General features: G+C 50.4%; 1 protein-coding gene across 8 annotated transcripts in view; it reads right to left on the bottom strand.

Moving 5' to 3' along the window:
- Positions 1–27,900, bottom strand: part of ARHGAP39 (Rho GTPase activating protein 39) — a 159,533-nt gene that overhangs the window by 60,365 nt on the left and 71,268 nt on the right. Inside the window, exon 1 of one of the 8 annotated variants that reach the window (XM_065054667.1) lies at positions 24,321–24,339. The exons of the other annotated variants lie outside the window; for them this stretch is intronic. Within the exon in view, the coding sequence (XP_064910739.1) occupies positions 24,321–24,322 (2 nt within the window). The 5' untranslated portion in view covers positions 24,323–24,339. Of the gene's footprint in view, positions 1–24,320; positions 24,340–27,900 lie in introns of those variants that run through there. 8 annotated transcript variants of the gene reach the window in all.

Below are 27,900 nucleotides of genomic sequence, written 5' to 3'. Positions count from 1 at the left end.
TTCTGCCGAGTCTTTTAATTTACCGGGGTAATTCATCAACTCAAGCAGCTCAATACTCCGTACCTTCACAATGTGGAGGATCAATAGCCAAGGGCCACCTTCCCCAGCAAAAGCAAGAAAATTCCATCAGATACACAAATCTGAGCTTCAGCTGCTGAAATTTCCCAGGTATAATGCCAGCAGTGGGGATAATGGGTAGGTGGGCAATGTGCTGCTGCTGTAGGTTCAACACAACTAATCTGGGTAACAGATGCAAGCTTGGCCTGGAATTACCATCATTATTACCACCATCAGCCAAAAACCCTCCTCATTGGGTAACAGAGAATTCTTCCGCAAGCTCTGGTAGCCAAATTCGCCTCATAGCGCCGGGCAGTGTAAACTAAATTTAAATAGCACATTGAGTACAGTCCGAGACAGCGCAGACCTTATAGCTGTGGGGTTGAAGAACTTATAATTCATGCAGCAGCATGAAAAGTCCCCAGGGAGCCTCTGACTCATGGTGCTGCCTAGAAAAGCTCCACCTCATGATAAAGGAAAGGCTCCAAAAAGCCCAGAGACTCACCCCAAATCCATTATTTCCCTGCGTTGCCCAGAAAAGGGATCCAGCTGATGCTTGGGTGACATTTCTGAAAATGCAAAGCCAGGAGAAATTAACCCTGGTCTTAGCTTAACTTCATGACTTTATTCAAAAGCCCATGACAATCGACTGAATGTCAAGTGCGAGATGCCTTATTTTGCTATTTGAAGTGAGGATCACAGAATCACAGAATGGACTGGGTTGGAAAAGCCCTCAGAGATCATCCAGTCCAACCCTTGGTCCAACTCCAGTCCATTGACTAGATCATGGCACTAAGTGCCATGTCCAGCCTCAGTTTAAAACCCTCCAGAGCCGGTGAGTCCAGCACCTCCCTGGGCAGCCATTCCAATGCCTGATCACTCTCTCTGCAAAGAATTGCTTTCTCATCTCCAGCCTAAATGTCCCCTGGCAGAGTTGAAGCCCATGCCCCCTTGTCCTATTGCTGACTGCCTGGGAGAAGAGACCAATCCCCACCTGGCTAGAACTGCCCTTCAGGTAGTTCTAGAGTGCTGAGCTCAGCTCTAAGCCTCCTCTTCTCCAGACTAAACAAGCCCAGCTCCCTCAGCCTCTCCCCACAGGGCTTGTGCTCAAGTACCTTCCCCAGTCTCGTTGCTCTTCTCTGGACCCGCTCCAGCACTTCAATATCCCCACCCTGAGCTTCCCTAGGAAGCAGATTTGGCCCTACGGCAATAACGCTGCATATTCCGTCCTCCACCCCGGAGCAATACGGGATCAGAGATGCAGCGAGAAGGCCAGGGAAGAACAAATAATCCATCTCGCCTCATTGCTATAGAAACCCTGCAAGGACATCCTGCTGTTCAGGTCCTCCCGTTCATCTTTTCCAGCTGTTTCCACCATGCGTCCCATTACTTCAACTGTTGTAGCACCAGTTGCTGTGCATTTAATTCATGGCACTGCGATCTCCTTGGAAACCTCATTTTTTTGGGGGGGATGGATGTAGGAAATGCCGAAGGGATGCTCAGGGGATGCTGTTGGTCACCTCCACATGCAATGAACATCTTCTTGATGGACCCTGGACACACGTGGGACGTCGAACCTCCTACCCCTATGAAGTTCAGGCTGTGATGATGAACGATGGTTCCTACCAACGACCACGATGTAGGGGGGCCATCAGGGGCCTTATAGTGCTTGTGTTGTGATACAAGTTGGGTTTTAACGAGCCAGAACTTGTATCATTAAGGTTAATGTGGCCTCAGAGAGGCTCCTGGGCAACTTGACTCAGTGCTCAATATCCAGACACCACTCCAGAAAGTCTCCTCCGTATCCCCCCTGACACCACAGCAATTAATGCAATCAGCCAATCCGATTATGAGAAGCTTAAATTTCCAAGTATTTTACACTTAAAATGACTTGGAATTTATTGATAACTGCAGTTACGAGGGGAAAAAGAGCTGAGCAAGCATCTTTCTGTGTCAGAGGGTAATGGGGTCAGAAGCCCTCATCGATCCGAAGGGCATCTCAGTCAGAAACAGCTCAGAGAAAGGACCTCTGGTGCAACTGGAGGGGGAAGAACCTTGAATATATACTTCTTTTAACTCTTGAAGCCTCCAAGAAGAAGGAAACGACACTCAGGAGGATCAAGAAGCATCATTTTTACCCAGATCTGAGGCTTCAGGTTAACACAGCGACAGCAATTCAAGCTCCCGCTCCTGGCGAGGTTTTGGGGACGTGGCCCAAGTCTACCCTAGAAGAGCCAGAAGAAGGGACTTGGAAGAAGCTCTAAAGCACTTGGGGTTCTCTGCTCCCATAGTAGCCACATGTCTCACCTCCAAGTGATGCTCCAGATCCAAACATATCCAAGAACCAAAATCCCCCCGCTAGTGTATAATTCCACAAAGAAGGTTATTACCGTCTCATTCCCACTCTTAACATTAAATTAAGCGTAGAATAGTTTGGGTTGGAAGGGACCTTCAAAGCTCATCTGGTGCAACCCCTGCCATGAGCAGGGACATCTTCACCAACTCAGGTTGCTCAGAGCCCCGTCCAGCCTGGCCTGGGATGATCTATAATCTAGAACATAATCTGGCTCTGAGCAGGACAGTTTGTTCTATTATGCATGTTATTTTGCAGGAATATTTTGCTTCAAAAAGAAGTTTAAGCCACCAAAAAAACATAGTTCCTTGGAGCCAAGCCTTAGAAAGCCCAGGCTGACGAATGCAGGCCTAGCGCAGATACAGAATTGCTGAGCATCAGCGATAAACCACTATTAACTGTAGGTAGATCACAGTTAGCAGAATATCAAAGCGTTTGGGAGCTGGGGCTTGTTTCTGCACCAGTAATTTCAGTGCCCGTGAACATTTCTATGAAAATACATCATTAACCTGAAAGGTGTAATACGTCTTCGCTAACTGGCCTGACAGATGTGGCAGCTTGAATAAAATAATCAGGGCAGGCTACCAAAGGAGCAGAAGTTCTTGTTGCGGCAGCTGGAGCTGGCGGAAAAGCTTTGAGTGGGATGGAGTTATCCAAAAATAATGCAGCCTTTCCCACCGAGCTGGAGTTACCTGTTTGGGTTGATGATGGTGAGCCGGGGAGTTGATAAATGGAGAAGCAAGGTGCCACCAGGGCTGGCTGACATATGGATCCTTAACCACACAAACAGCTCCTCTGGAAAGCCAAACCATGAAATGGTTGTGCTGCCCACGCACGCTGGTCCTCGCCCTGCCTAGGGAGTCATCCTGGTAGATCAACCCCAAAACTGGGCATGGTCCTCCCAAAATCCCAAGACAACTATGTGGTAGCTTCACTCTAGTTGTCCTGCATCGACCACACCACAGTGATAATGGTCTTTGGGCAAATCTGTGATGGTCACAAAATAATTCCAGTTCACCTCCATCGCAAGGAAGTAGGCGGAACCACATCACCACATCATCTGCATGGGGGTAGAAAAGCAGTCGCTGTAGCTCAATGGGCAGAGAATCATAGAACTGTGGTTTAGGTTGGAAGGGACCTTCAAAGGTTATCTAGTCCCACCCCCCTGCCATGAGCAGGGACATCTTCACCAGCTCAGGTTGCTCAGAGCCCCGTCCAGCCTGGCCTGGGATGTCTCAGGGATGGTTCATCCACCACCTCTCTGGCCAACCTGGGCCAGGCTCTCACCACCCTTATCATAAAAAATTTCTTCCTTATATCTATATCCCTGAGTCCTTCTCCACTGGGCTGCTCTCCATCCATCCATCCATCCATCCATCCATCCATCCATCCATCCGCCAATTTCTGCTGATACCGGGGATCACCCCGACTGAGGTGCATGAAGCACTTTTGTGTGTGTCAAAACCCAGGATCCACCACTTTTGGCAATGACCATGGTTTTGGTGCTATGGAATCGGGTATTAATGGCTCAAGAAACCACTGCGACAATGTAGTTCCGTACTGGGGGAAGGGGCAGATCTCATTTAGGATGTTTGGACTTAATGATCGCCCCCTTCCATTTTTAAACCTATTAACATCTCCATCATTAGAGGTTCTCCCATTTCTGCACTCCCCAGCACAGATCATCATCATTGCCCACCCCTGGAGCAGTTGGCCCACCAGCAGTCATAGAATTGCAGAATCATTTTGGTTGGAAGAGACCGTCAAGATGACCAAGTCCAACCATAACCCACCCCCGGCACTGCCTCATGTCCCTGAGAACCTCATGTCCGTCTGTCCAACCATCCAGGGCTGGTGACTCCAGCACTGCCCTGGGCAGCCTGTTCCAATGCCCCACAGCCCTTTGGGGAAGAAATTGTTCCCACATCCAACCTCAACCTCCCCTGGCGCAACTTGAGGCCGTTTCCTCTGCTCCTGGCGCTTGTTCCTGGGGAGCAGAGCCCGACCCCCCTGGCTCCAAGCTCCTTTCAGGCAGTTCAGAGATCAGAAGGTCTCCCCTCAGCTCCTGTTCTCCAGCTGAACCCCACACGTCCCTCAGCCGCTCCCATCACACTTGTGCTCCAGCCCCTCACCAGCTCCGTTCCCTTCTCTCCACTCGCTCCAGCACATCTCCCAATACATCAGGTTGCTCAAGAGCCCCATCCAGCCTGGCCTGGGATGTCTCAGGGATGGTTCATCCACCACCTTTCTGGCCAACCAGGGCCAGGCTCTCACCACCCTCATTGTAAAATATCTTATTTCTTATCACTCCTGGAAGTTGCGAGCGCATCAGGCAGTGGACGAGCCTCACAGCCAGCGTCTCCGCTCCAGTTCCCTGACAATCCCCATCAAATTCACAGAATCACAGAACCACAGGATGTCAGGGGTTGAAGGGCCCTCAAAGCTCATCCAGTGCAACCCCCCGGAGCAGGAACACCCAGATGAGGTGACACAGGAAGGTGTCCAGGGGGTTGGAATGTCTGCAGAGAAGGAGACTCCACAACCCCCCTGGGCAGCCCGGGCCAGGCTCTTCCACCCTCACCCCCAACAAGTTGCTTCTCCTCTTGCAGTGGAACCTCCTGTGTTCCAGTTTGCACCCATTGCCCCTTGTCCTGTCCCTGGTTGTCACCAGAAGAGCCTGGCTCCATCCTCCTGACACTGCCCTTTCCATCTTGATCCCCAGCAATGAGTCCCCCCTCAGTCTCCTCTTGTCCAGCTCCAGAGCCCCAGCTCCCTCAGCCTTTCCTCACACGGGAGATGCTCCACTCCCTCCAGCATCTCGGTGGCTGCGCTGGACTCTCTGCAGCAGTTCCCTGTCCTGCTGGAACTGAGGAGCCCAAAATTGAAGTCTTGTTTCTTTATTATCGAAGCTGCAAGGCTCGAGATGCCGCTCTCCCACCGCAGGAACAGACCCCCCACCACCCGCAAAACCAACGCGAATTAACGTCTCCTGACAGGCCCATCGCATCCCCCATGCTGTCATCTTCCTGCCGTTGACCGGCGCCACGATAGCTACACCACGTCCAGTCGTCTCTGCGTCAGCCCGCTGACCTTCCCCTGACATTACACACAAAGTCACATCCCATCCCCATCGAACCCGCGCGGTGTCACGATGTGCAGCCCACGGCTCTTGTCGCAAGATTATCCCTTTTTTATTGTTTTAATTTTATTTGAAAGGTACAAGCAAAGACTGGGGCCAATCTACGACTGATTCGCTTTGATAGAAAAGTTTATTATTTCCTAAGGTGGCTTCAGAGTTCAATCTCTGCCTTGTCAGCGCTTTTGCCATTGCTGAAATGACTGCAGATCCATGGCAGGAGGGAGCAGAGGTCTCTTGTTTGTTTGTTCCCACTGTCCTGAAATAGCTACAGCCTGGCAGGGGACACAGCGCTGCCGCCTGTCACGTGCTGGATTTTATTCCAGATCCAAGTTCCAGTGTAAGTTGGGGAATGACCAGCGTAGGGGAAAGGGAGCTGAGGGTCCTGGGGACAGCAGGGTGACCATGAGCCAGCACTGGGCCCTTGTGGCCAGGAAGCCAATGGTACCTGGGGTGGGTTAGAAGGGGGTGGTCAGTAGGTCAGAGAGGTTCTCCTGCCCCTCTGCTCTGCCCTGGGGAGACCACACCTGGAATATTGTGTCCAGTTGTGGCCCCTCAGTTCCAGCAGGACAGGGAACTGCTGGAGAGAGTCCAGCGCAGCCACCAAGATGCTGGAGGGAGTGGAGCATCTCCCGTGTGAGGAAAGGCTGAGGGAGCTGGGGCTCTGGAGCTGGACAAGAGGACACTGAGGGGGGACTCATTGCTGGGGATCAAGATGGAAAGGGGCAGTGTCAGGAGGATGGAGCCAGGCTCTTCTGGTGACAACCAGGGACAGGACAAGGGGCAATGGGTGCAAACTGGAACACAGGAGGTTCCACTGCAAGAGGAGAAGCAACTTGTTGGGGTGAGGGTGGCAGAGCCTGGCCCAGGCTGCCCAGAGGGGTTGTGGAGTCTCCTTCTCTGCAGACTTCCAACCCCCTGGACACCTTCCTGTGTAACCTCATCTGGGTGTTCCTGCTCCGGGGGGTTGCGCTGGATGAGCTTTGAGGTCCCTTCCAATCTCTGACATTCTGGGATTCTGTGATTCTGTGTGATTGCTTACAAGCTGCAAGGTTTGGGGGAGTTATGTAGTTACGGATCAAAGCCAGGAGCTGCTGGAGCATGAGGCTGGATCCTGAGCTCTGATTTTGTCTGGAATTCTCCCCCTTTCCCAGATTGGTTCTCTGAACATAATCAGTAAACCTCAACATTTCAAACTTTTGGCAAGCAACCATGTCCTCAAGGGCTCGCTCACTGCTCCCAGCATCTCCAGATTCAAAACAAATTATCTTCTATGAAAAGCCATTTATCATTTACCTGAGTAGGCAGGATGAAAAGGAACCACGAGGAAAGAAAAAGTACAAAAGGGGCCAGAAATTTCAGGCTAATTTAAGAAGCCATGAAAAGCAGAGAAGAACCAAGACCATGGGGATGTGATGGGGACACCGAGCTCACTCCAGAGCTGTTAAAAGCCACTGCAAGGATGCTCAGGAGCTCCTAAGGGCAGTGGGGGCTCCGATGTCACCTCAGACTACCTGAATAATCCATAATCATGGTTCAGCATGGTCCCAACCATACTGTGGTACCCTCTTTTGTAGAGTAACGAGTGGCACAAAGTAGACTTTCCAAGGGGAAGTCTCTCCTACCATCCCAGTAGACCACTGTGAACAGGAGGTTGACCACTCTCCTCCCTACCACGTACCATCTCCTGCTAGACCAGATGATGAGCTTCAGGAGAAAACTCTGTGAAAGCCTTTCTACGAGTGTCAAAGCCTATTCATACAATCATAGAATTGTTTTGGTTGGAAGCGACCCTCAAAATCATCGAGTCCAACTGTTCTCCCAGCCCTGGATCTGCCTCATGTCCTGAGAACCTCATGTCCATCTGTCCAGCCCTCCAGGGATAGTGACTCCAGCACTGCCCTGGGCAGCCTGTTCCAATGCCCCACAGCCCTTTGGGGAAGAAATTGTTCCCAGATCCAACCTCAACCTCCCCTGGCGCAACTTGAGGCCGTCTCCTCTGCTCCTGGCACTTGTTCCTGGGGAGCAGAGCCCGACCCCCCCGGCTCCAAGCTCCTTTCGGGCAGTTCAGAGATCAGAAGGTCTCCCCTCAGCTCCTGTTCTCCAGCTGAACCCCCCAGGTCCCTCAGCTGCTCCCATCACACTTGTGCTCCAGCCCCTCACCAGCTCCGTTGCCCACTCAATGCGAACCTCAGACATTTTGTGTCTATGAAGTTGGAAATCATATTGGCTTTAAGTTTTTTTTTAGATATGAGCTACACTGTGCCCATAGATGTGTCCCAAAGTATTTAATTACTACGTTCTCCAACAAGTTTGGGCTCTGCAGGACATTGTGACCTTCCATTGGAGTTGTCATCTTCAGTCTCCCAAACATCGTGCCCAAAGTACCCTGAATTAGATCTTGCTTTTGGGAGAGCATCAGGATTTACACCAAGATGTGCTGACCCTCACCAAGAAGGGCAGTGGTGGAGTCACCATCCCTGGAGGGGCTTAAAAGGCATTTAGACAAGGTTCTTAGGGACATGGTTTAGTGCCAGAGTTAGGTGATGGTTGGACTTCATGATCCTGAGGGTCTTTTCCAACTGAAACGATTCAATGATTCTACAAGAAGCCTCCCGCCCTTCGTCTTCAGCGCAAGCTCCAAGTGATTAGTACCAGCACAGAGGGTTGTTAACGAGAGCGACGCAGCGAGTCCTGCTCCTGCCCACAGATTTTTGGGACTGTTTGTACGAGGAGAAGCATTCCTCGAGCAGTGGGACGCCGTGGAGAAGACGGCTTCGTGTGCCAACCTCCACAAACCCCACGTCTCCTACGTCTCCGGCAGTCTGAAAAATTACAGCCCGTGAAGATATTTTTGGGTCCAAAGGCAGCGTGATCAATGCCTTGGAAAGACCTGAAAGAGAAGATGAAACTCTTGCCCCCAGGGCTTGTTAAGTCTAACTCGGTACCTCCAGCTTTTGTTTCTGGTAATAAAGTGAACAAGAAAAAGAGCTTCCAGGAAGCAATGGAGCTGCAGTTCTCAGCCCACGGCCGCACTGTAGGAGGAAAGCGCACCGCGGGATAGGGGCAGAGCACAGAGGTGTATAAATAACTGCTCCCAGTTGCACAACAACCGCCTACTCTGTTCAGAAATTAAAAAAAAATAAGGGAAAAAGATCTCATAGTCCCTCTCTGGCAGCACGGTTCAACACGCACCAGAGAAAAGAGCAGGAAAATGGGTGTAAATAAGTGATTCCAAGCCAGGCTGGACTTTTCCAGACTTTTCTCCTTCATGCCCTCCAGAGAACGGCGTTGGAAGGGACTGTTGAAGACCATCTAGACCATCTCGCTTCAATAAGGGACATCTTCAACCAGACTGTGTTGAGCAAAGCCCTGTCCGTAGCATCACAGAAGGCTCTGGGTTGGGAGGAACCTTTGAACATCATCTAGTCCAACCTCCTGCATTTGTCCTAGTTCTGCAACTGCAGGCACAAATCTGCAGCCAGGTGGTCGAGTTCATAGAATCAATTAATGGTTTAGATTGGAAGGGACCCCTAAAAGTCATCTAGTCCATGAGGTTTGGGTCGGAAGGGACCGTTGAAGAACAACTAGATCATCCTCCTTCAATGAGGGACATCCTCAACTGGATCAGGTTACGCAAAGTCCTGTCCATAGCATCACAGATGGCTTGGGTTGGAAAGGACCTTCAAATGTCACCCAGTTCCCCCCCATGAGCAGGGACATCTCACCAGCCCAGGTTGCTCAGAGCCCCGTCCAGCCTGGCCTGGGATGTCTCAGGGATGGTTCATCCAGCACCCCTCTGGGCAACCTGGGCCAGGCTCTCACCACCCTCATCATAACTAATTTCTTCCTTATATCTAGGCTAAACCTTCCCTCTTTTAGCTTAAAATTTAAACCCTGAAACAAGCAGGATCTCTTTTTTGCCTGCCATATGTTGGCAGAGCTTTGAGGGTCCTTCTTGCTGCATAGGGGTTGTCTGAAGGCATCTCATACACTTTTCTGCCCAGTGGTGCATCATCCCAGTCATCCCCCTTTGCCGTTTAAAGGCTTGCACAGAAAACCATCGTGTGTTTTAGTTGTCTGGAGGGAATTTGGCAGCTGAAACACAAGCCAGGTTTGAGGGACGCTGTTCTGGACCACCCAGCTCAGGCAGCTGCTCTCAAAAAGGTCAGCACACAGGGACAACACAGAAGAATCATACACACAGAATCACACAGAATGGACTGGGTTGGAGAAGACCTCAGAGATCATCCAGTCCAACCCTTGGTCCAACTCCAGTCCATTGACTAGATCATGGCACTAAGTGCCATGTCCAATCTCAGTTTAAAAACCTCCAGGGCCGGTGAGTCCAGCACCTCCCTGGGCAGCCATTCCAATGCCTGACCACTCTCTCTGCAAAGAATTGCTTTCTAATCTCCAGCCTCAATTTCCCCTGGCAGAGTTGAAGCCCATGGCCCCTTGTCCTGTTGCTAACTGCCTGGGAGAAGAGACCAATCCCCACCTGGCTAGAACTGCCCTTCAGGTAGTTCTAGAGAGTGCTGAGCTCAGCTCTAAGCCTCCTCTTCTCCAGACTAAACAAGCCCAGCTCCCCCAGCCTCTCCCCATAGGGCTTGTGTTCAAGTCCCTTCCCCAGTCTTGTTGCTCTTCTCTGGACCCGCTCCAGCACTTCAATCTCTTTCCTGAGCTGAGGGGCCCAGAACTGAACACAACACTCCAGGTGTGGCCTCCCCAAAGCAGAGCACAGGGGAAGGATCACTGCCCTTGTCCTGCTGACCACGCCATTTTGGATACAGGACAGGATCCCATTGGCCTTCTTGGCCACCTGGGCACACTGGTGGCTCATGTTGAGAATCTACGGTGTCCGCGCCAAACCACCTTGAAGTCACCTGGTGCCTTTTATTTGCTGGAGATATTAACACAAGATCTGCAACTCCAGAGTAATTTGCAATCTAAATTACACCCCCTACGTCATTCCTGGCTCTGGTTAAACTGGGACGACGCGTATTTCGATGCAGCATCGCTGCAGGCGGTTCACTCCACATGATTTCTGAGAAAGCTCCTGGACCACTCGCTCCCAGCTCATCGGCTTCTCCTGCACAACTTCTGGAAGCCAAACCACGGAGGAGGATTTTTGCATAGGGTTAAGGCTCCCAGCTCTCTCTGCCAGCTTGACACGGGAACTACAGCTCCTGCCAGCTCCTTTTTTGAAGAAATAGATAACTGGATAACACCGCTTTTAAATATTAATAATACAATCACTATGGGAACTGTGGGGATCTTGCATAAGCCTTCGCTTCTTCGCAAAGGTCTGTTCAAGAGACAAAGGGTGAGTACAAATGAAATTAGTCATCCCTAATCATGGATGAACTGTGAGAAGAACCTTGTGAAACGCAGAAGGAACAAAGCTAAGCAGCATTTGGTCAGGATTTGCTCCACGCAGGGCAGGGGAAGGTGCATCTCCCTCTGATCAAGGGGGGCTCTTAGGGATTCGGTTTGGGTTAACAGTTGGACTTGAAGATCTCGAGGGTCTTTTCAAAACAAAATGATTCTATGATTCTAAGGGAGAGCATCACTTCAACGTGCTGCTTCCTCCCCACCATGAGCTGACTCCACCAGGGACTCAGGAGCTGAGACCCAAGAAGGACATTTGATGTCCTCCAGCATTGGACCAACCATTGTCCCAGGGCTCCCAAACCAAAAAAACCTGTCCTTGGACCTCTGATGTCCTCCAGTGTAGGACCAAGCATCAACTCAGGGCTCCCAAACCAGAAAAACCTGTCCTTGGACATCTGATGTCCTCTAGTGTAGGATCAACCATCATCTCAGGGCTCCCAAACCAGAAAATCCATCCCTGGACACCTGATGTCCTCCAGTATAGGACCGAGCGTCATATCAGGGCTTCCAAACCACAAAAGCCCATCCCTGGACATCTGATGTCCTTCAGTGTAGGACCGAGCATCAACTCAGGGCTCCCAAACCAGAAAGTCCATCCCTGGACATCTGATGTTCTCCAGCATTGGACCAAGCATCAACTCAGGGCTTCCAAACCAGAAAAACCATTCCTGGATATCTGATGTTCTCCAGCATTGGACCAACCTTTATCTCAAGGCCTTCAAACCAGAAAACTAATCCCTGGATGTCTGATTCTCTCCACTGTTGGACCAATCATTATCTCAAGGCTTTCAAACCACAGAATCATTTGGGATGAGATTCACCCCTGGAGATCTCAGGCTTAACAGCAAGGAACAGTCCCCGGGAGGGCAGAAGCCTGATTCGTGAGTATTTCTGCTCGTAGACATTCTCATGGAGGTTTTCCAGCTTTTTTGCTCCCAGGTGTAAATAAATAAGTATATCACAACATCGTGTTGTAACCCATCGCCTGATCTAACCCCATCGCTCGCTCACACAAGACCTGTTGGATGAAGCCAAGCGGCCTCCTGAACTTCAGTGCCTCCCACCTTATCACCGTATATATAAAATACGTGTCCGAGTAGGAAGACGAGAGGAGGCAGTTTCCATTTCGATCTTCTTTTCTGTTCCCATAGAAACTAAACTCAAATGGAAATGGCAAAACAAAATTAAAGCTTCAATAAAGGAATCTATTAGGAAACAGCACGTGAGCGGGTGTGGGGAATAGCTGATGGATAAACAAGGAGAGAAAAGGCAACCAAAATGAAGGTTAAAGCAGGAAAACTGAATTAAAAAATATATATATATATTTGCTAGACCTAGGAAAGTGTAGCCAGGACATCCTGGAATAGAAAAGTCCCAAAGGAATGTAAAATAAAACACGAAGATTATTTTAAATCGGTAGAGACGCTGCTGAAAATCCACTCTCACATGATACCTAAAAAGTAATGCGGGGAATGGACTAGGAAATGATTACTCATTTATTTTTCAGGCTGTGTTTTATTGGCTGCTTTGGAGTTATCAGGCAGGAGGTTTAAAAGACAAGTAAAGGAAATTACTTTTCATAGCACATAATTAAGCTGTGGAATGTATTCAGCAACGCAGCCAAAACCCACAAATGGATTCAAAAGAGAGTTAGACGAGTTCAAGAAGGACAAGCTATTAAATAGGATATTCCAAGGTTAGGAAATCCCCAGAAGCAGCAAAGTACCGGGGAAAGGATGGATCACCCTGCTCTGTCCCAGACGGTTTTTCTCCTTCCCAGGGAAATATTTTCTGCGGAGAGCGTTGCTGAAGCTGTGCGAAGCTTTTCACAGGATCCCAGGATGTCAGGGGTTGGAAGGGACCTCAAAGCTCATCCAGTGCAACCCCCCCGGAGCAGAAACACCCAGATGAGGTTACACAGGAAGGTGTCCAGGCGGGTTGGAATGTGTGCAGAGAAGGAGACTCCACAACCTCCCTGGGCAGCCTGGGCCAGTGTTCTGTCACCCTCACCCCCAATAAGTTGCTTCTCCTCTTGCAGTGGAACCTCCTGTGTTCCAGTTTGCACCCATTGCCCCTTGTCCTGTCCCTGGTTGTCACCAGAAGAGCCTGGCTCCATCCTCCTGACACTGCCCCTTTCCATCCTGATCCCCAGCAATGAGTCCCCCCTCAGTCTCCTCTTGTCCAGCTCCAGAGCCCCAGCTCCCTCAGCCTTTCCTCACACGGGAGATGCTCCACTCCCTCCAGCATCTTGGTGGCTGCGCTGGACTCTCTCCAGCAGTTCCCTGTCCTGCTGGAACTGAGGGGCCACAACTGGACACAATATTCCAGGTGTGGTCTCCCCAGGGCAGAGCAGAGGGGCAGGAGAACCTCTCTCGACCTACTACTTTCCTACCCCTCCCATCGCCCAACGGCCCATTTTGCATCGATGTCTTTGGCATCGTGACATCCCTTCTGGCCTAGAGGACATGGGAATAAGACACCAGCTTGCACAGAAAATAAAAAGAACAACCCGCGGCTTCAAAGGGCATCTTCAGAAAGAGGATCGCACGGATCCGATTTCTTTCGCTCTTATCAGAGCGAGTTCCACCGCTTTGCGGCGAGTACCGACGCTCCCAATCTGAACTTCACAACGCAGGCATTAGCTGTGCATTATCTCCTTTACATTCCAAAAAAAAAAAAACGAGTCTAGAAAGCTGCCAGAAAGCAGATAACGCAAACGGGCAGAGATGAATCAAGTATCTGCATGAAAGCAGCAAATTTGCCGGGCTGACCTCGAGCTTCTCAAAGAAGCTCGAGCATTTTAGCTGGGGGCTTATGTGATCCGATATCTCTCCATACGCCAGCTAATAACTTTTTAGCTTGTTGGCTTGTGTCGACCAGGCTGGAGAGGTCAAGGTCTTGAGGATATCAGCCTTTGAGAAGTTTTGTTTCAAAGGGAAGGGATGGATGAGGACAGAAGGACACAAATTGTTTGCTGAGAACTGGAGAGCTCAGCATCGGGCTGAGCCAACCAGGTTATTTGCTGTCGTTGCCCGTACAAAAAAGGTGGCAGAAGGAGCTGGAGGTTCCATGGGATGAGCTAGAGAGGGAAGAAGCAGGTGAAGCTCCTGCAAAAGGGGTCAGGACATGCAGGATACCCACCCATGCAGCCAGGGATGCAACTACAGCATCCTGGGGAGGATGCTGGCTGCATCCCAAAAGCAATCGCACATCGCTTGCTAAGAAACTTGGATTTACTGATGGCATTTCCATCGATCATAGACACCCAAAAGATCCATCAGCCCAGCAGAAGAGCTTTCTTATGACATATCCAGAATTTTTTTGGTTTAAATCTCTAAGACCACACGGGTTTCCAGTCAAACCAGATCCAAACCAGTGGATCCAAACAGAATCAAAGAATCACAGAATGGACTGCGTGGGAAAAAGCCTCAGAGATCATCCAGTCCAACCCTTGGTCCAACTCCAGCCCATTGACTAGATCATGGCACTAAGTGCCATGTCCAATCTCAGTTTAAAAACCTCCAGGGCCGGTGAGTCCAGCACCTCCCTGGGCAGCCATTCCAATGCCTGACCACTCTCTCTGCAAAGAATTGCTTTCTAATCTCCAGCCTAAATGTCCCCTGGTAGAGTTGAAGCCCATGGCCCCTTGTCCTATTGCTGACTGCCTGGGAGAAGAGACCAATCCCCACCTGGCTAGAACTGCCCTTCAGGTAGTTCTAGAGAGTGCTGAGCTCAGCTCTAAGCCTCCTCTTCTCCAGACTAAACAAGCCCAGCTCCCTCAGCCTCTCCCCATAGGGCTTGTGTTCAAGTCCCTTCCCCAGTCTTGTTGCTCTTCTCTGGACCCGCTCCAGCACTTCAATCTCTTTCCTGAGCTGAGGGGCCCAGAACTGAACACAATACTCCAGGTGTGGCCTCCCCAATGCAGAGCACAGGGGAAGGATCACTGCCCTTGTCCTGCTGACCACGATAGTTTGGATACAGGACAGGATCCCATTGGCCTTCTTGGCCACCTGGGCACACTGTTGGCTCATATTGAGCTTCCTGTCCCTGAGTCCCCCCAGGTCCCTTTCTGCCTGACTGCTCTCCAGCCACTCTGTGCCCAGCTTGGAGCGCTGCAGGGGGTTGTTGTGGCCAAAGGGCAGGACCCGCCACTTGGCCTTGTTGGAATCCCATTGGAATCAGCCCATTTTTCCAGTCTATCCAGACCCCTCTGCAGAGCCCTCCTGCCTTCCAGCAGCTCCACACTCCCTCCCAACTTGGTGTCATCAGCAAATTTGCTGATGATGGTCTCAATCCCCTCATCTAAATCATCAATAAAGATGTTAAACAGGACTGGACCCAACACCGACCCCTGGGGGACACCACTAGTGACTGGCCGCCAGCTGGATGCAGCCCCATTCACCAGCACTCTCTGGGCCTGGCTCTCCAGCCAGTTCTTAACCCAGCAGAGAGTGCACTTGTCCAAGCCATGGGCTACCAGCTTTTGAAGAAGTATATTATGGGAGACAGTGTCAAAGGCTTTGACCACATCCTTCAAGCCGGACCAAGTGGCAAGAAATATTACACTGACTTATCTTATGCCTTATTCACTTGGAGATGCCCCAGGGTTGGGGTTTGTGGGGCAATTTTGGGACAAGTAGAGTTGGTTTTCCAAGGTGGCTCTCGCCCAACCTCCAAGGTGGGACTGAATCGGTTGCTGGGTGAAGCTGCGTCTCCTCAAAGCAACGTAGCAGATGGTTTCCACCTTGAAGAGGGATCGTTTCGGTGGCTTCATCTGTGTTGGCACTGTGAGAACACACCATCTGTGGCTCCCCACATCAGGTCTAGACATTGGTACAACTTTAGTGCCAGTGTTGTATTCACAACCCCAAATTTTCAGCTCTGGAGCTTCTGAAAACCAGACTGAAGATCAGCCGAGCGCTGGGATTTGCCAACACTGGCTCTAATGCTTCTTAAAAAAAGATAAATAAAAATCCTATTTTGCTTTTCCAATCAAAATCTTCAGAGGCAAGATGATTAATGTGTTATTAATAGTTACAATCTCTTTGCAATATTGCAAGTGTGAAATATTGAGTGGAATGCTTTGAACTTTAAGCCATAAGCAAGAAACAACCTGTAGCGACTCCAGAAAAGCCAGGAGTGATCAGAACTGAGGGCTGAAACTTACTCCCACCCCTAAAAATCTCCACAAAACAGGATCCTGCAAATCCCAAGAGCTCCCATTTCAATTCTGAGACCATGAAAACCAGCACATTGGGGACCATGTTTCAAACACGACAAAGCTGAGCTCCCAGCCAGCAAAGTCTATAAAAATACTGGCAAGCGTGCTATTATTATTGCTTTTTTCCCCCAAATTCCCTGTGGCTGTGCGCCCAGTTGCACCAATGCCCTGGCAGAGCCCATGCAGAGATTGGGTCTTTATTGCAGCTCAGCTAAGCTGGGTCTTTGCTGCAGCTCAGCTAAGCTGGGTCTTTTTTGCAGCTCAGCTAAGCTGGGTCTTTACCGCAGCTCAGCTAAGCTGGGTCTTTTTTTCTTGCCTGTTTTTGCAAGGTTTACGCCACTACGGTGCTCTCTCCAAGCTGTGATGTGCCTTGTTTGTCGTGGGCTGATCCCAGGTGCTGTGATCCCGTCCATGGGGATTTTTGTAGATCTGCTTCCCTAAAGCTAAAAGTTGTTTTTCACATGGGGAAAAAAAAACAGCCCAAATCACAACCTCCTTCAGGACAACCAGAAAAGGACAAGCTCCCAGATGCAGAATGTTGATGGAGGATTGATAAGGAATAAATGTTTTATGATGAGGGTGGTGGGAGCCTGGCCCAGGTTGCCCAGAGAGGTGGTGGATGAACCATCCCTGAGACATTCAAGACCAGATCTGGGTGAAGAATTCCCTGCTCATTGGAGGTGCTTGGACTAGATGGAGTGCCTCAGGGGTCAGTGCTGGGGCCTGTATTATTCAATATATTCATCAATGATTTGGACGAGGGAATAGAGTGACTGTCACCAAGTTTGCTGGTGACACCAAGCTGGGAGCAGTGGTGATACTGGAAGCTGTGCTGCCATGAGAGACCTGGACAGGCTGGAGAGTTGGGCGGGGAGAAAATGTAATGAAATATAACAAGGGCAAGTGTAGAGTCTTGAATCTGGGCAGGAACAACCCCAGGTTCAGTGTAAGTTGGGGAATGACCTATTAGAGAGCAGTGTAGGGGAAAGGGACCTGGGGGTCCTGGGGACAGCAGGGCGACCATGAGCCAGCACTGGGCCCTTGTGGCCAGGAAGCCAATGGGACCTGGGGTGGGTTAGAAGGGGGTGGTCAGTAGGTCAGAGAGGTTCTCCTGCCCCTCTACTCTGCCCTGGGGAGACCACATCTGGAATATTGTGTCCAGCTGTGGCCCCTCAGTTCCAGCAGGACAGGGAACTGCTGCAGAGAGTCCAGCGCAGCCACCAAGATGCTGGAGGGAGTGGAGCATCTCCCGTGTAAGGAAAGGTTGAGGGAGCTGGGGCTCTGGAGCTGGAGAAGACGAGACTGAGGGGGGAATCATTAATGTTTACAGATATCTAAAGGGGGAGTGTCAGGAGGATGGAGCCAGGCTCTTCTGGTGACAACCAGGGACAGAACAAGGGGCAATGGGTGCAAACTGGAACACAGGAGGTTCCACTGCAAGAGGAGAAGCAACTTGTTGGGGGTGAGGGTGGCAGAGCCTGGCCCAGGCTGCCCAGGGGGTTGTGGAGTCTCCTTCTCTGCAGACATTCCAACCCCCTGGACACCTTCCTGTGTAACCTCATCTGGGTGTTCCTGCTCCATGGAGGGATTGTACTGGATGAGCTTTGAGGTCCCTTCCAACCCCTGACATCCTGGGATTCTGTGATTCTGTGAGATGCTCTTCAAAGGCCCCTTCCAACCTAAATCATCCTGTGATTCTAAGACTGAGCCCTGGGGACAGATCAATGTCCCTGAGCATATTTAGGGGCAAAAAATGTCAAGTTGGGGCAGCGACAGCTCATGTGGCAGCCGGGCACATTCCAGCACGGACAGTGGCAGCTGCTGAATGCCGACCCTCCTCACCATGTGTGCAAGTCACCCTTCCCTTCAACAACTATTTTTTTAGCTCGTTGATTAAGAAGTAAAACTTCATTAAGAAGTAAAATTAATTTCGATGCAGCTGTAACTCCAACTTGATCTCAAAGGACAAAGTTAATTCACTGTGTCGGAACTAGATAAGCTAAAGTCTATATGGAAAAACAGCCAAGGCGTGGATGGGGACAGCAAGCCCAAGCAACACTCGTACACCGGTGACGATGTGACAGACCTTAAAGGAGCAGGAAAAGTACAACCATAAGGTGTCACGCTGCTATGTCAGCGCCGCTGCACGTTCCCAAAGTCAGCGGAAAAAGGACAAAAGTTCCACCCAAGCAGTAAAATTCACGATTTCTGTGAATTCATGTAGTATTGGAGCACAAGAGGTTAATAGCATCTAAAAGTCGGGAAGCTAAAGCAGTTTACAGCAGAGGATTGCGAGCCTGTACATTCACACCCTTAAATATTTAACTTGCAGCTGCGGTACATCAGGTTGGTCCCGGTGCCAAGTTTGTCCTTCCACAAGAGCTCCCACAACAAACATCATCGGGAGGAGAAGGAGAATATTTGATAATGATGGAGAATGGGGAATCACCCACAATAAACTAATTTGATCTTCGGTATTAACTATCCTTGCATGGGTGGCTGGAAAAGGTTGTTTTGCTAAACCCAACCGCAAGTTGCGGAAAGCGAGGCTGAAAGGACACTCTGTGCTTTTGAACTCCAAAATATTTAAGAAACCAGAGGTCTGCGAAAGCCCTGCTTAGGGGAACTATAAGCACCAGATCTGACATATGGAGAAAAATATGCGTCCTCCCCGCGGGCTTGCCAGAGCAAGATTAAACTTTGGCAGAGCTTCCCTGGGGCCAAGTGCCTGCCTTGCAAATACCAAAGCGGGGTCTTAGGGGTGTTTTGGCTTAAGGCGAGGCAGGAAGCCCTTGTCCTAACTCATGCACAAGCCTCAGGAAATAGGGCTGGAAGCTGCAGCTGCCGGTGAGCAGGTGATTCGCCCCGTTTTTGAGGCCAAAAGCGGCCACCTGTCACGGTCCTGACATCATTTGATTTCCCGCGGCGGCTGCGCTGGGGACAACGGGAGGAATGGAGGAGGAGGAGGAGGAGGAGGGACGGTGGCTTGGGATGAGTCACGCCAAGCCTGGGGATAAAACAAACAAGCAATCCTTGTTCCCAGGATGTCGACTCGGTTTAACCATTGCAGTTGCCACGTCTCGTTTGACCCTCGAAATCCCCGCGATGACTGGAGCAATTAGAGCCTGTAAGACGAGATGACCTTTCTGAACAACGGCGGAGAGATTACCAGCGAGAGCCCGCTCCTGCCGTAATATCAGATAACCTCTCGGTCCTGCTCTGATGGGAAGAAAACATGAGGAAGCGGCGCTTCCCTTCTTCCCGACAGTGATGCGGTGATATTTATAGGACTGGGAGATAACGCTGTAAAACACGAAGCGCTTGGTGCTTCAAAGCACCAAGACAGTGGCCCTAGACGGCAAATCTTATTTAGCAAAAGAAGCCCCTCCAGAGCAGAAGTTTGCTGCGTGCAGCTTGATCCAGGACAAAATCTTGCCAAGAATTCGGGAGCGAATTAATAACCGTGCACTGGACCCATCAGATTTCCTGCTCCTCGCTCCCTCAGCTCCTTCCCTACCCCCCCACGCACCGTATTTTGCGACCAGAACAAGCGGTAGAAAACAAAAAGCCTTGTTATTTTCCTCCAGACACGAGAAGGGACAAAAAGCAGAGGCAAAAGGGAGGGGGAACGCCCGCCACCCGCACCCAAACCCGGCCATATGTTCCGCTATTATAAATCACTCCGATCCGCGCGCCTCGTGCCCGGGCGCAGAACCCAACCGCTCGGCACAGTTGGTGTGAAATCTGTCATTCAGGCTGCCAGGGTGATTTAAAAGCGAGTTCCATAAGCAGGTTGTCCCCCATCTCCCCCCAGATATTCTCCCCATCTAGAAGAAATAGGGGTTTGCACCTTACTGGTGGAGCCCTGAGCATCCAGCCGTGATTCTTTACACTACCCCTTCCCCAAGGACCATTCCTGCTCCTGATGGGATGCAAACACCTTTCATTAATGAAATGTAAAGTTCTCCTGGTGCTTGCACAGACTTTGTGACCACTTGAAGGCGACACCCCATGAAATCAGCATCTCGTCCATCATTATGCCTGCTAGAATTAACGCAGCAGAAGAAGGGCACCCCAAAACCAAGAGGTTGCAAGTCAGAAGCAGCTTTGATGGTCACCATGACACAGGCAAAACCAACATGCTCGTGTGAACATCATGAGGTTCAAGCAGGCCAAGTGCAAGATCCTGCACATGGGTAGGGGCAACCCTTGGTATCAATATAGGTTAGGGAGGGAGGGAGGGAGGGAGGGGGGAGGGATGGATGGATGGAGCAGCTCTGCAGAGAAGGACCTGGGGGTGCTGGTAGATCACAGAATCCCAGGATGTCAGGGGTTGGAAGTGACCTCAAAGCTCATCCAGTGCAATCCCCCCATGGAGCAGGAACACCCAGATGAGGTTACACAGGAAGGTGTCCAGGGGGTTGGAATGTCTGCAGAGAAGGAGACTCCACAACCTCCCTGGGCAGCCTGGGCCAGGCTCTGCCACCCTCACCCCCAACAAGTTGCTTCTCCTCTTTCAGTGGAACCTCCTGTGTTCCAGTTTGCACCCACTGCCCCTTGTCCTGTCACTGGTTGTCACCAAGAAGAGCCTGGCTCCATCCTCCTGACACTCACCCTTTAGATATCTGTAAACATGAATGAGGTCACCCCTCAGTCTCCTCTTGTCCAGCTCCAGAGCCCCAGCTCCCTCAGCCTTTCCTCACACGGGAGATGCTCCACTCCCTTAATGATGAAAGACTGGATATGACCTGGCCCAGAAAATCAACCGTGTCCTGGGCTGCACCCAGAGGAACGTGAGCAGCAGGTGGAGGGGGGGTTCTGCCCCTGTGCCCCCATGTCCTGAGACCCCTGAGCTCTGCGTCCAGCTCTGGGATCCCAGCACCAGCCAGACATGGAGCTGTTGGAGCAGGACAGAGGAGGGACATGGGAATGGGCTGAGGGCTGAACAGCTCTGGGGGAGAAAGGCTGAGAGAGCTGGGGGTTCAGCCTGGGGAGGAGAAGCTCCGGGGAGACCTTAGTGTGGTCTCCAGTACCTAAAGGGAGCTACAAGAAAGCTGGAGAGGGACTTTTCACAAGGGCAGGTAGTGACAGGACAAGAGGTGATGGCTTTAAACTGAAAGAGGGGAAATTCAAACTAGGATGTTTTACCCCTGAGGGTGGTGAGACCCCAGCCCAGGTTCCCAGAGAGATAGTGGATGAACCATCCCTGGAGACATCCCAGGCCAGGCTGGACGGGGCTCTGAGCAACCTGAGCTGGTGAAGATGTCCCTGCTCAAGGCAGAGGGGGCACTGGGTGACATCTGAAGGTCCCTCCAACCCAATGTGTTCTGTGATTTTATGATTTCCAGCACTAGAGCACTTTCTAATCTAAGAACAAGATGTCACGGACACACATGGGAGGGAAGACAAAGGTATGAGGAAGAATCAACGAAACGAAGCGTTCCCGCTCCATCTGGAATTCCGATTTGTTGTTTCTGGCATGATAAAAGCACACAAGATAATCTCAGAACGTGATTAACCTGTTTGGATGAAAGATGCTCATAAAGAGTCCTGGACTCCCACCTCCAGCGAGCAAACATTCTCGTGCTGCATCATAAAGCCCCTGCATGAGGAAATAACCGAGCGTAGCACTGGGCATATATTTTATTACATATATAAGAAGCTGAAAAGCAAGGGTACCCTTCTGCACCATGTTTTCCAAGCTTTTCCCATTTTCTATCAGCCCCATGTGCAATCACTGTGTTTTTATAGAAGGTAAATCACCTCAAAAAAGTGCTGGAGTGAAGCAGATCACCCATTTCCAAAGCCTTTCCATGAGCGCTCTTGGATGAGATGACACAGTCAATTTTTATCCCGTGTATGCAGCAAAGCCTGTGAGAAAAATGGCGTTATCCTTTCCCTCCCTTAGGGGAAATAAAAGAGCTGACCTTAAGGATAAAATGAACAATTGTAAGACAAGTGTAAATAACCTTGAAACTTAAAAAGAAAAAGAATGCCAGAAATATATGATTTGGATGAGGGAATAGAGTGACTGTCAGCAAGTTTGCTGGTGACACCAAGCTGGGAGCAGTGGCTGACACTGGAAGCTGTGCTGCCATCAGAGACCTGGACAGGCTGGAGAGCTGGGTGGGGAGAAAATGTAATGAAATATAACAAGGGCAAGTGTAGAGTCTTGAATCTGGGCAGGAACAACCCCAGGTTCCAGTGTAAGTTGGGGAATGACCTATTAGAGCAGTGTAGGGGAAAGGGACCTGGGGGTGCTGGGGACAGCAGGGTGACCATGAGCCAGCACTGGCCCTTGTGGCCAGGAAGCCAATGGGACCTGGGGGGGATTAGAAGGCGGTGGTCAGTAGGTCAGAGAGGTTCTCCTGCCCCTCTGCTCTGCCCTGGGGAGACCACACCTGGAATATTGTGTCCAGTTGTGGCCCCTCAGTTCCAGCAGGACAGGGAACTGCTGGAGAGAGTCCAGCGCAGCCACCAAGATGCTGAAGGGAGTGGAGCATCTCCCGTGGGAGGAAAGGCTGAGGGAGCTGGGGCTCTTTAGCGTGGAGGACACTGAGGGGTGACTGATTCATGGGGATCAATACGTAAAGGGGGAGTGTCAGGAGGATGGAGCCAGGCTCTTCTCGGTGACAACCAATGATAGGACAAGGGGTAATGGGTACAAACTGGAACACAAGAGGTTCCACTTAAATTTGAGAAGAAACTTCTTCTCCATGAGGGTGGCAGAGCCTGGCCCAGGCTGCCCAGGGGGGTTGTGGAGTCTCCTTCTCTGCAGACATTCCAACCCGCCTGGACACCTTCCTGTGTAACCTCATCTGGGTGTTCCTGCTCCATGGGGGGATTGCACTGGATGAGCTTTCCAGGTCCCTTCAATCCCTGACATTCTGGGATTGTGTGATTCTATGAAATAAATGTGTGAGTTTTGTTTTTCTGGTCTGTGGACTAAAAGTTGGATATTTGAGAAATAACTCAGGGAAGTCAGTAAATAACGTTTCACCTAAAAGCACTGCTTTTCTACACGAACCACATTAAACGAATGCAACGGAGTGAAACACTTTCATGTTTTGCCAGTCCTCGGAATGAACTGTAAAAGGAAACGTGCCCAAAAGAGCAAAACCCCATCCCAAAGGGAATAACCCACCACGAGGGAGCGACTTGGCAGGTGTGGGAGCATTTGCTGTGTCCAGAGGCTGCTCTGGCAGAAGCAGCAGATTCCTGTGCTCACGCCCTTCGGCCGGCAAACACCACAACCGTAGCACAGTCCTCAAAACTTGGCCTGGATGCTCGACCAGGATGAGAAAAGCTGCTTCCCGCGGTAAATATCAGATATTTATATCACAGGAGCTTCCCCGAGGTCCAATAAAACCCCCAAAAGAACAAAAACACCCACCCTGCTCCCTCTTCTCAAGGTTCACGGTGTGAACTGTGGGGTTGTCCTGTGCAGGGACAGCAGTTGGACTCGATGATCCTTGTGGGTCCCTTCCAACTCGGGACATTCTATGATTCTATAGACAGCAGATGGGAAGATTACAGCCCAGGAGTTCAACCCCACACCATGTTTCTCTGTTTGTACAATATTTTAGGCTGGAGTGGACCTCTGGAGGACACATGGGCCACCTTCCCTTCCTCCACCATGTACAGGTAGACTTGAAGTCTTCCTACTCAGGGACTTATTCAGTCAAAATCTGAAATCTCCAAGGATGGACATATCACGGCCTTTCATAGATGATCTTCAAGAAGGAAGAGTTGAGGGTAAGGAACTGTAGAGTCATGGAATGGTTTATGTTGGAAAAGGACCTTCAAAGCTCATGCAGTTCAACCCAGTCATGAGCAGGGACACCTTCACCAGCTCCGGTTGCTCAGAGCCCCATCCAGCCTGGCCTGGGATGTCTCAGGGATGGTTCATCCACCACCTCTCTGGGCAACTTTGGCCAGTGTTTTACCACCTTTCTAGGTGACCATTCTGAGGTCACCTTGCAGATGACTAAACCGAGGAACCTCCATGCATCGCCTCTCACCCTTCCCCTGTACAGCGTCCATGGAAGACCCTATTTCTCTCTTCATTATCACCTCATTAGGTGGGTGAAGATGACAGTTGGATCCACTCTCAGCCCCCTCTCCAGCCAGAAGAAGCCCAGCCCTCATTAAACACTCACATTTAACACGATGCCCTCTAAGAAGACGCAGCAGACCCATCTGGTCCTCAGCGAGGAAGAGGTTCTCTCCTCCACACCAATTATTCAGCGCTTGGGATCACATTCCTGGGATGACGAGGCTGCAGCACCATCTGTTCAGCTCCGTTGGGTCGTCTGGTGCAGGGGCAAAGCTCCGCTTGCGCACGACGGCGTTTTCCAGAGCCTGGTCTGACGCTGCTTGCGGAAGCCGGGAGATCTCAAAGATCTCGTTGCTTTTCCGTTCCAAGTGCCGCAGGTACCTTCCCGTGCTATATTTGTTAAGAACCAGCAGTACTGTGCAGACCTCTGCTATCCAAAGATGTCCATATGTGGTTACGTTGTCCCAGCCCACTCCAGCAGAGAGAAAAGGAAGTAAAAAACCCAACAGCGACATCACGGAGCCTTGGAAAGCACCCAGATCGTCCGACACGTGGTGCGGCGCAGGATGCCTGACCAAAGATGAAAACAACTCTGGTGTGCTTCATGCTTTTGGTTTCATCCCTCCGCGTTATTTCCCATTTCACCGAGCACTTTTTGGGCAAAAATCCCATTTTGTGGATTAGGACTGTTCTCTGCTGTTTCCAGCCCAGATAGATTTAGCTTTTCTCCCCGCTACCCGCACTTCTCCAGTGCTTAAGGTTGGCGAACCGCAGAAGAGTTGGGATGACTTGCCATGGGCACAACCACCAAGGACCATGTGAGGATGGATGAGCCCACCTCAGTTATCACAGGGAATCATTGAATGGTTTGGGTTGTAGGGACCTTAAAGACCATCCAGTGCCACCCCTGCCATGAGCAGGGACATCTTCACCAGCTCCGGTTGCTCAGAGCCCCGTCCAGCCTGGCCTGGGATGTCTCCAGGGACGGTTCATCCACCACCTCTCTGGGCAACTTGGGCCAGGCTCTCACCACCTTCATCATGAAAAATTTCTTCCTAATATCTAACTTAAATCGACCTTCTCTCAGTTTAAAACAGTTACCCCTTATCCTATCGCTACATTCCCCTATAAAGAGTCCCTCAAGACCCAAGAAAGTGGCTGGAGGCTCCTTGGGTGAGCGCAGAAGTAGATGTTTCATAAGAGCCGTGCCCTCAGTCGTAGATATTTCTGCCATTTATGGAGATTTTGTGTTCATCCGATTCCAAACCGGATTGACAAGGCACATAAAACATTCAGTGCTTGACAACTCTAAGCATCAAAACTCTTCAGAGGACTCGCTGCATTATTTCCCATCGGGGAAAAGTACGGAAACCTGCCATTAAATCCCATTTTCCGGGGTCTGAAGGTGGGCTGTGCATTCCCATAACTACAGGCCTATTTGTCAACAGCCACACACTGGTTTCGAAACGATACATTGCTATCAGGATGCTTTTGTTCCTCCTCCTCCCCCAAATTCCAGCAGAGCTGCAGCCGCGCACAGAAATCAAAAGAGCGCCGTTCGCTAATTTGGTATTAAAACAAAAGGCAAAAGAATTAAAGATCTCACAGCTTTTTCATTCAGCTCGAGTTATTAAAGGCTTTTAGCACATTTCCAGCTCTGCCCGCTGCCGGGTACCCTTAGGGAAAAGCATTTCCCACATGCTACCGAGCAAAACCGATGCCCACATCATTGCAACCCCCCAAAATTAGCTTTGTGGCTACTCCTGGGGTAACTCATGCTCCTCTTGGGGCCGTCCTGGCTGCAGAAAACTTGCTCTTGGTTTTCTAAAAGGAATTAAAAATATAAGATGGATGATATATCTGTTTTGTGGGGTTTTTTCCCCCAAGGAATTAGCAGAACTTGGTGAATTGCGATGTGGAAAATCTTTACAATGTTGTGACTCAGTGACACAGCAAACGCTTCTGAAATATAAAACCTGGGGGTTTGATCCTGCTATAGGAGTAAAGGGCTAAAAAAACTATGTCGCGCTGCCTCAACGACGATAACCATCATCTTTGGTGGGCCCGGATTCGTTAGAGCGAGGTCGCGGGTAAGAAGGGCCCCGTGGCGGGACATGTTATCACGTCAGCTATTAATGATAACAACGCTTAATTACCTTAATCCAATTAACAACACACTTTACTAAAATGAGCCAGATTAATTGCTCTGATAGTACTGTTCGGGTTGAATTACGCTCAAATTCCTGATATTTAACCCAGTTCTGTGGGTATCTGAATGCAGAGCATAGCTGCTCAGGGTGGGAACGCGGGGAACGTGGTGAAGCGCTCTGCTAATCTCTCGAAACCCGTTCCAAACATTCCCCGCTCCCTCACGACTCCGTTTTGTTCTTTGGAAAGACAAAACGAGAAGGGTTAGGCCTGCGCCAAGTTTGGTTTGCTCAGGACTAGGAGCTAAACAAGCCTTGATCAAAATGCCACCCAACGAGAGTTGCGGCTGTTGTTTGTGCAGCACGTACCGGCCATTCTGCGGGAGGAGATGGAGTGTCTGCACTGGCTTTCCAGCAGGACAGATTGGGCTGGAAAATGCTCCAGAGCTGGGTTTTCACTCGCCGGCGCAGGATTTGGAAGCGCGTGCCGTGGAGGTCGTCCAGCTCCCCTAGACAGACGATGTGGATGGCTGCCAAAGCATATCTCGACACCACATCGCTTGGTATTCTGCTTTTTCTCGCAGGTTAATCTCTAAACGTTAACTCTGCACCTCCTTGGGGTCACTTTGTGGTTGCATCCAAAGAGAATCACAGGATAGTTTGGGTTGGAAGGGACCTCCAAAGGTCATCCAGTCCAACCCCACTGCAATGAGAAATGACGTGGACGTCTGCAGCAACATAAAGAACATCACAGAATCGACTGGGTTGGAAAAGAGCTCAGAGATCGTCAAGTCCAACCCTTGGTCCAACTCCAGCCCATCCACTAGACCATGGCACTAAGTGACATGTCTGATCTCAGTTTAAAAACCTCCAGGGGCATCAAACCACTCCTCTTTTACTGTCACACAGATGGGGAGCGACAAAAAATAAGCCAGAAAACCTAGTTTAAATCTTTGCAGCCTCACAAAATTTCTGTATCTTATCAGGCTAAGCCTAGGTCCTATCAGCAAGGACTCTGCCATGCAGGAGATCCTGGTTTCACCACCTGGTAGCTGGACCAATGAGGACATTAGGCTCTTCAACAGATCTCACATTGTCGCAAGTCTATTTTCTTGGCCGTAAGGCAGAGAGTTGAGGATGCAAAGCAAGGAAATAACCCAAAAAGTGATCAACGTGACAAGATCTGGCTGAACACCCGCTCTCGGTCACCGTGAGAAGAGCCGGAGCTACCAAGGCCCGGGTTGTTTTCAGCCTCAGAAGCTGTTTCCAGGAGGCAGGAGGTCCAAAGAGCCGAAACACGGTGTCCTACTGATGTTCCCAGCGTCTTGTACTGACTTGTGAGGCTTTCCCCACAATTTATGCAAGCTCTTGGCCATCACGTCAAAGCCTCAGTCTTCCGGTTGACATTTAACGCTTTAAGAACCACATAGCGGAGTATGTAAATGGGCATATGGATACATTTCAGAAGGATCTTGCTAGTAAAATAATGCTAAACTTTAACCCTTAAAGTTATAGAGTTTTCCCTCAGACTTCTCC

Source organism: Columba livia, chromosome 2, assembly GCF_036013475.1.
Source record: "Columba livia isolate bColLiv1 breed racing homer chromosome 2, bColLiv1.pat.W.v2, whole genome shotgun sequence".
Lineage (NCBI taxonomy): Eukaryota > Metazoa > Chordata > Aves > Columbiformes > Columbidae > Columba > Columba livia.
The sequence above is the reverse complement of the archived record's forward strand: the minus strand, read 5'-3'. Positions and strand labels throughout refer to the sequence as shown.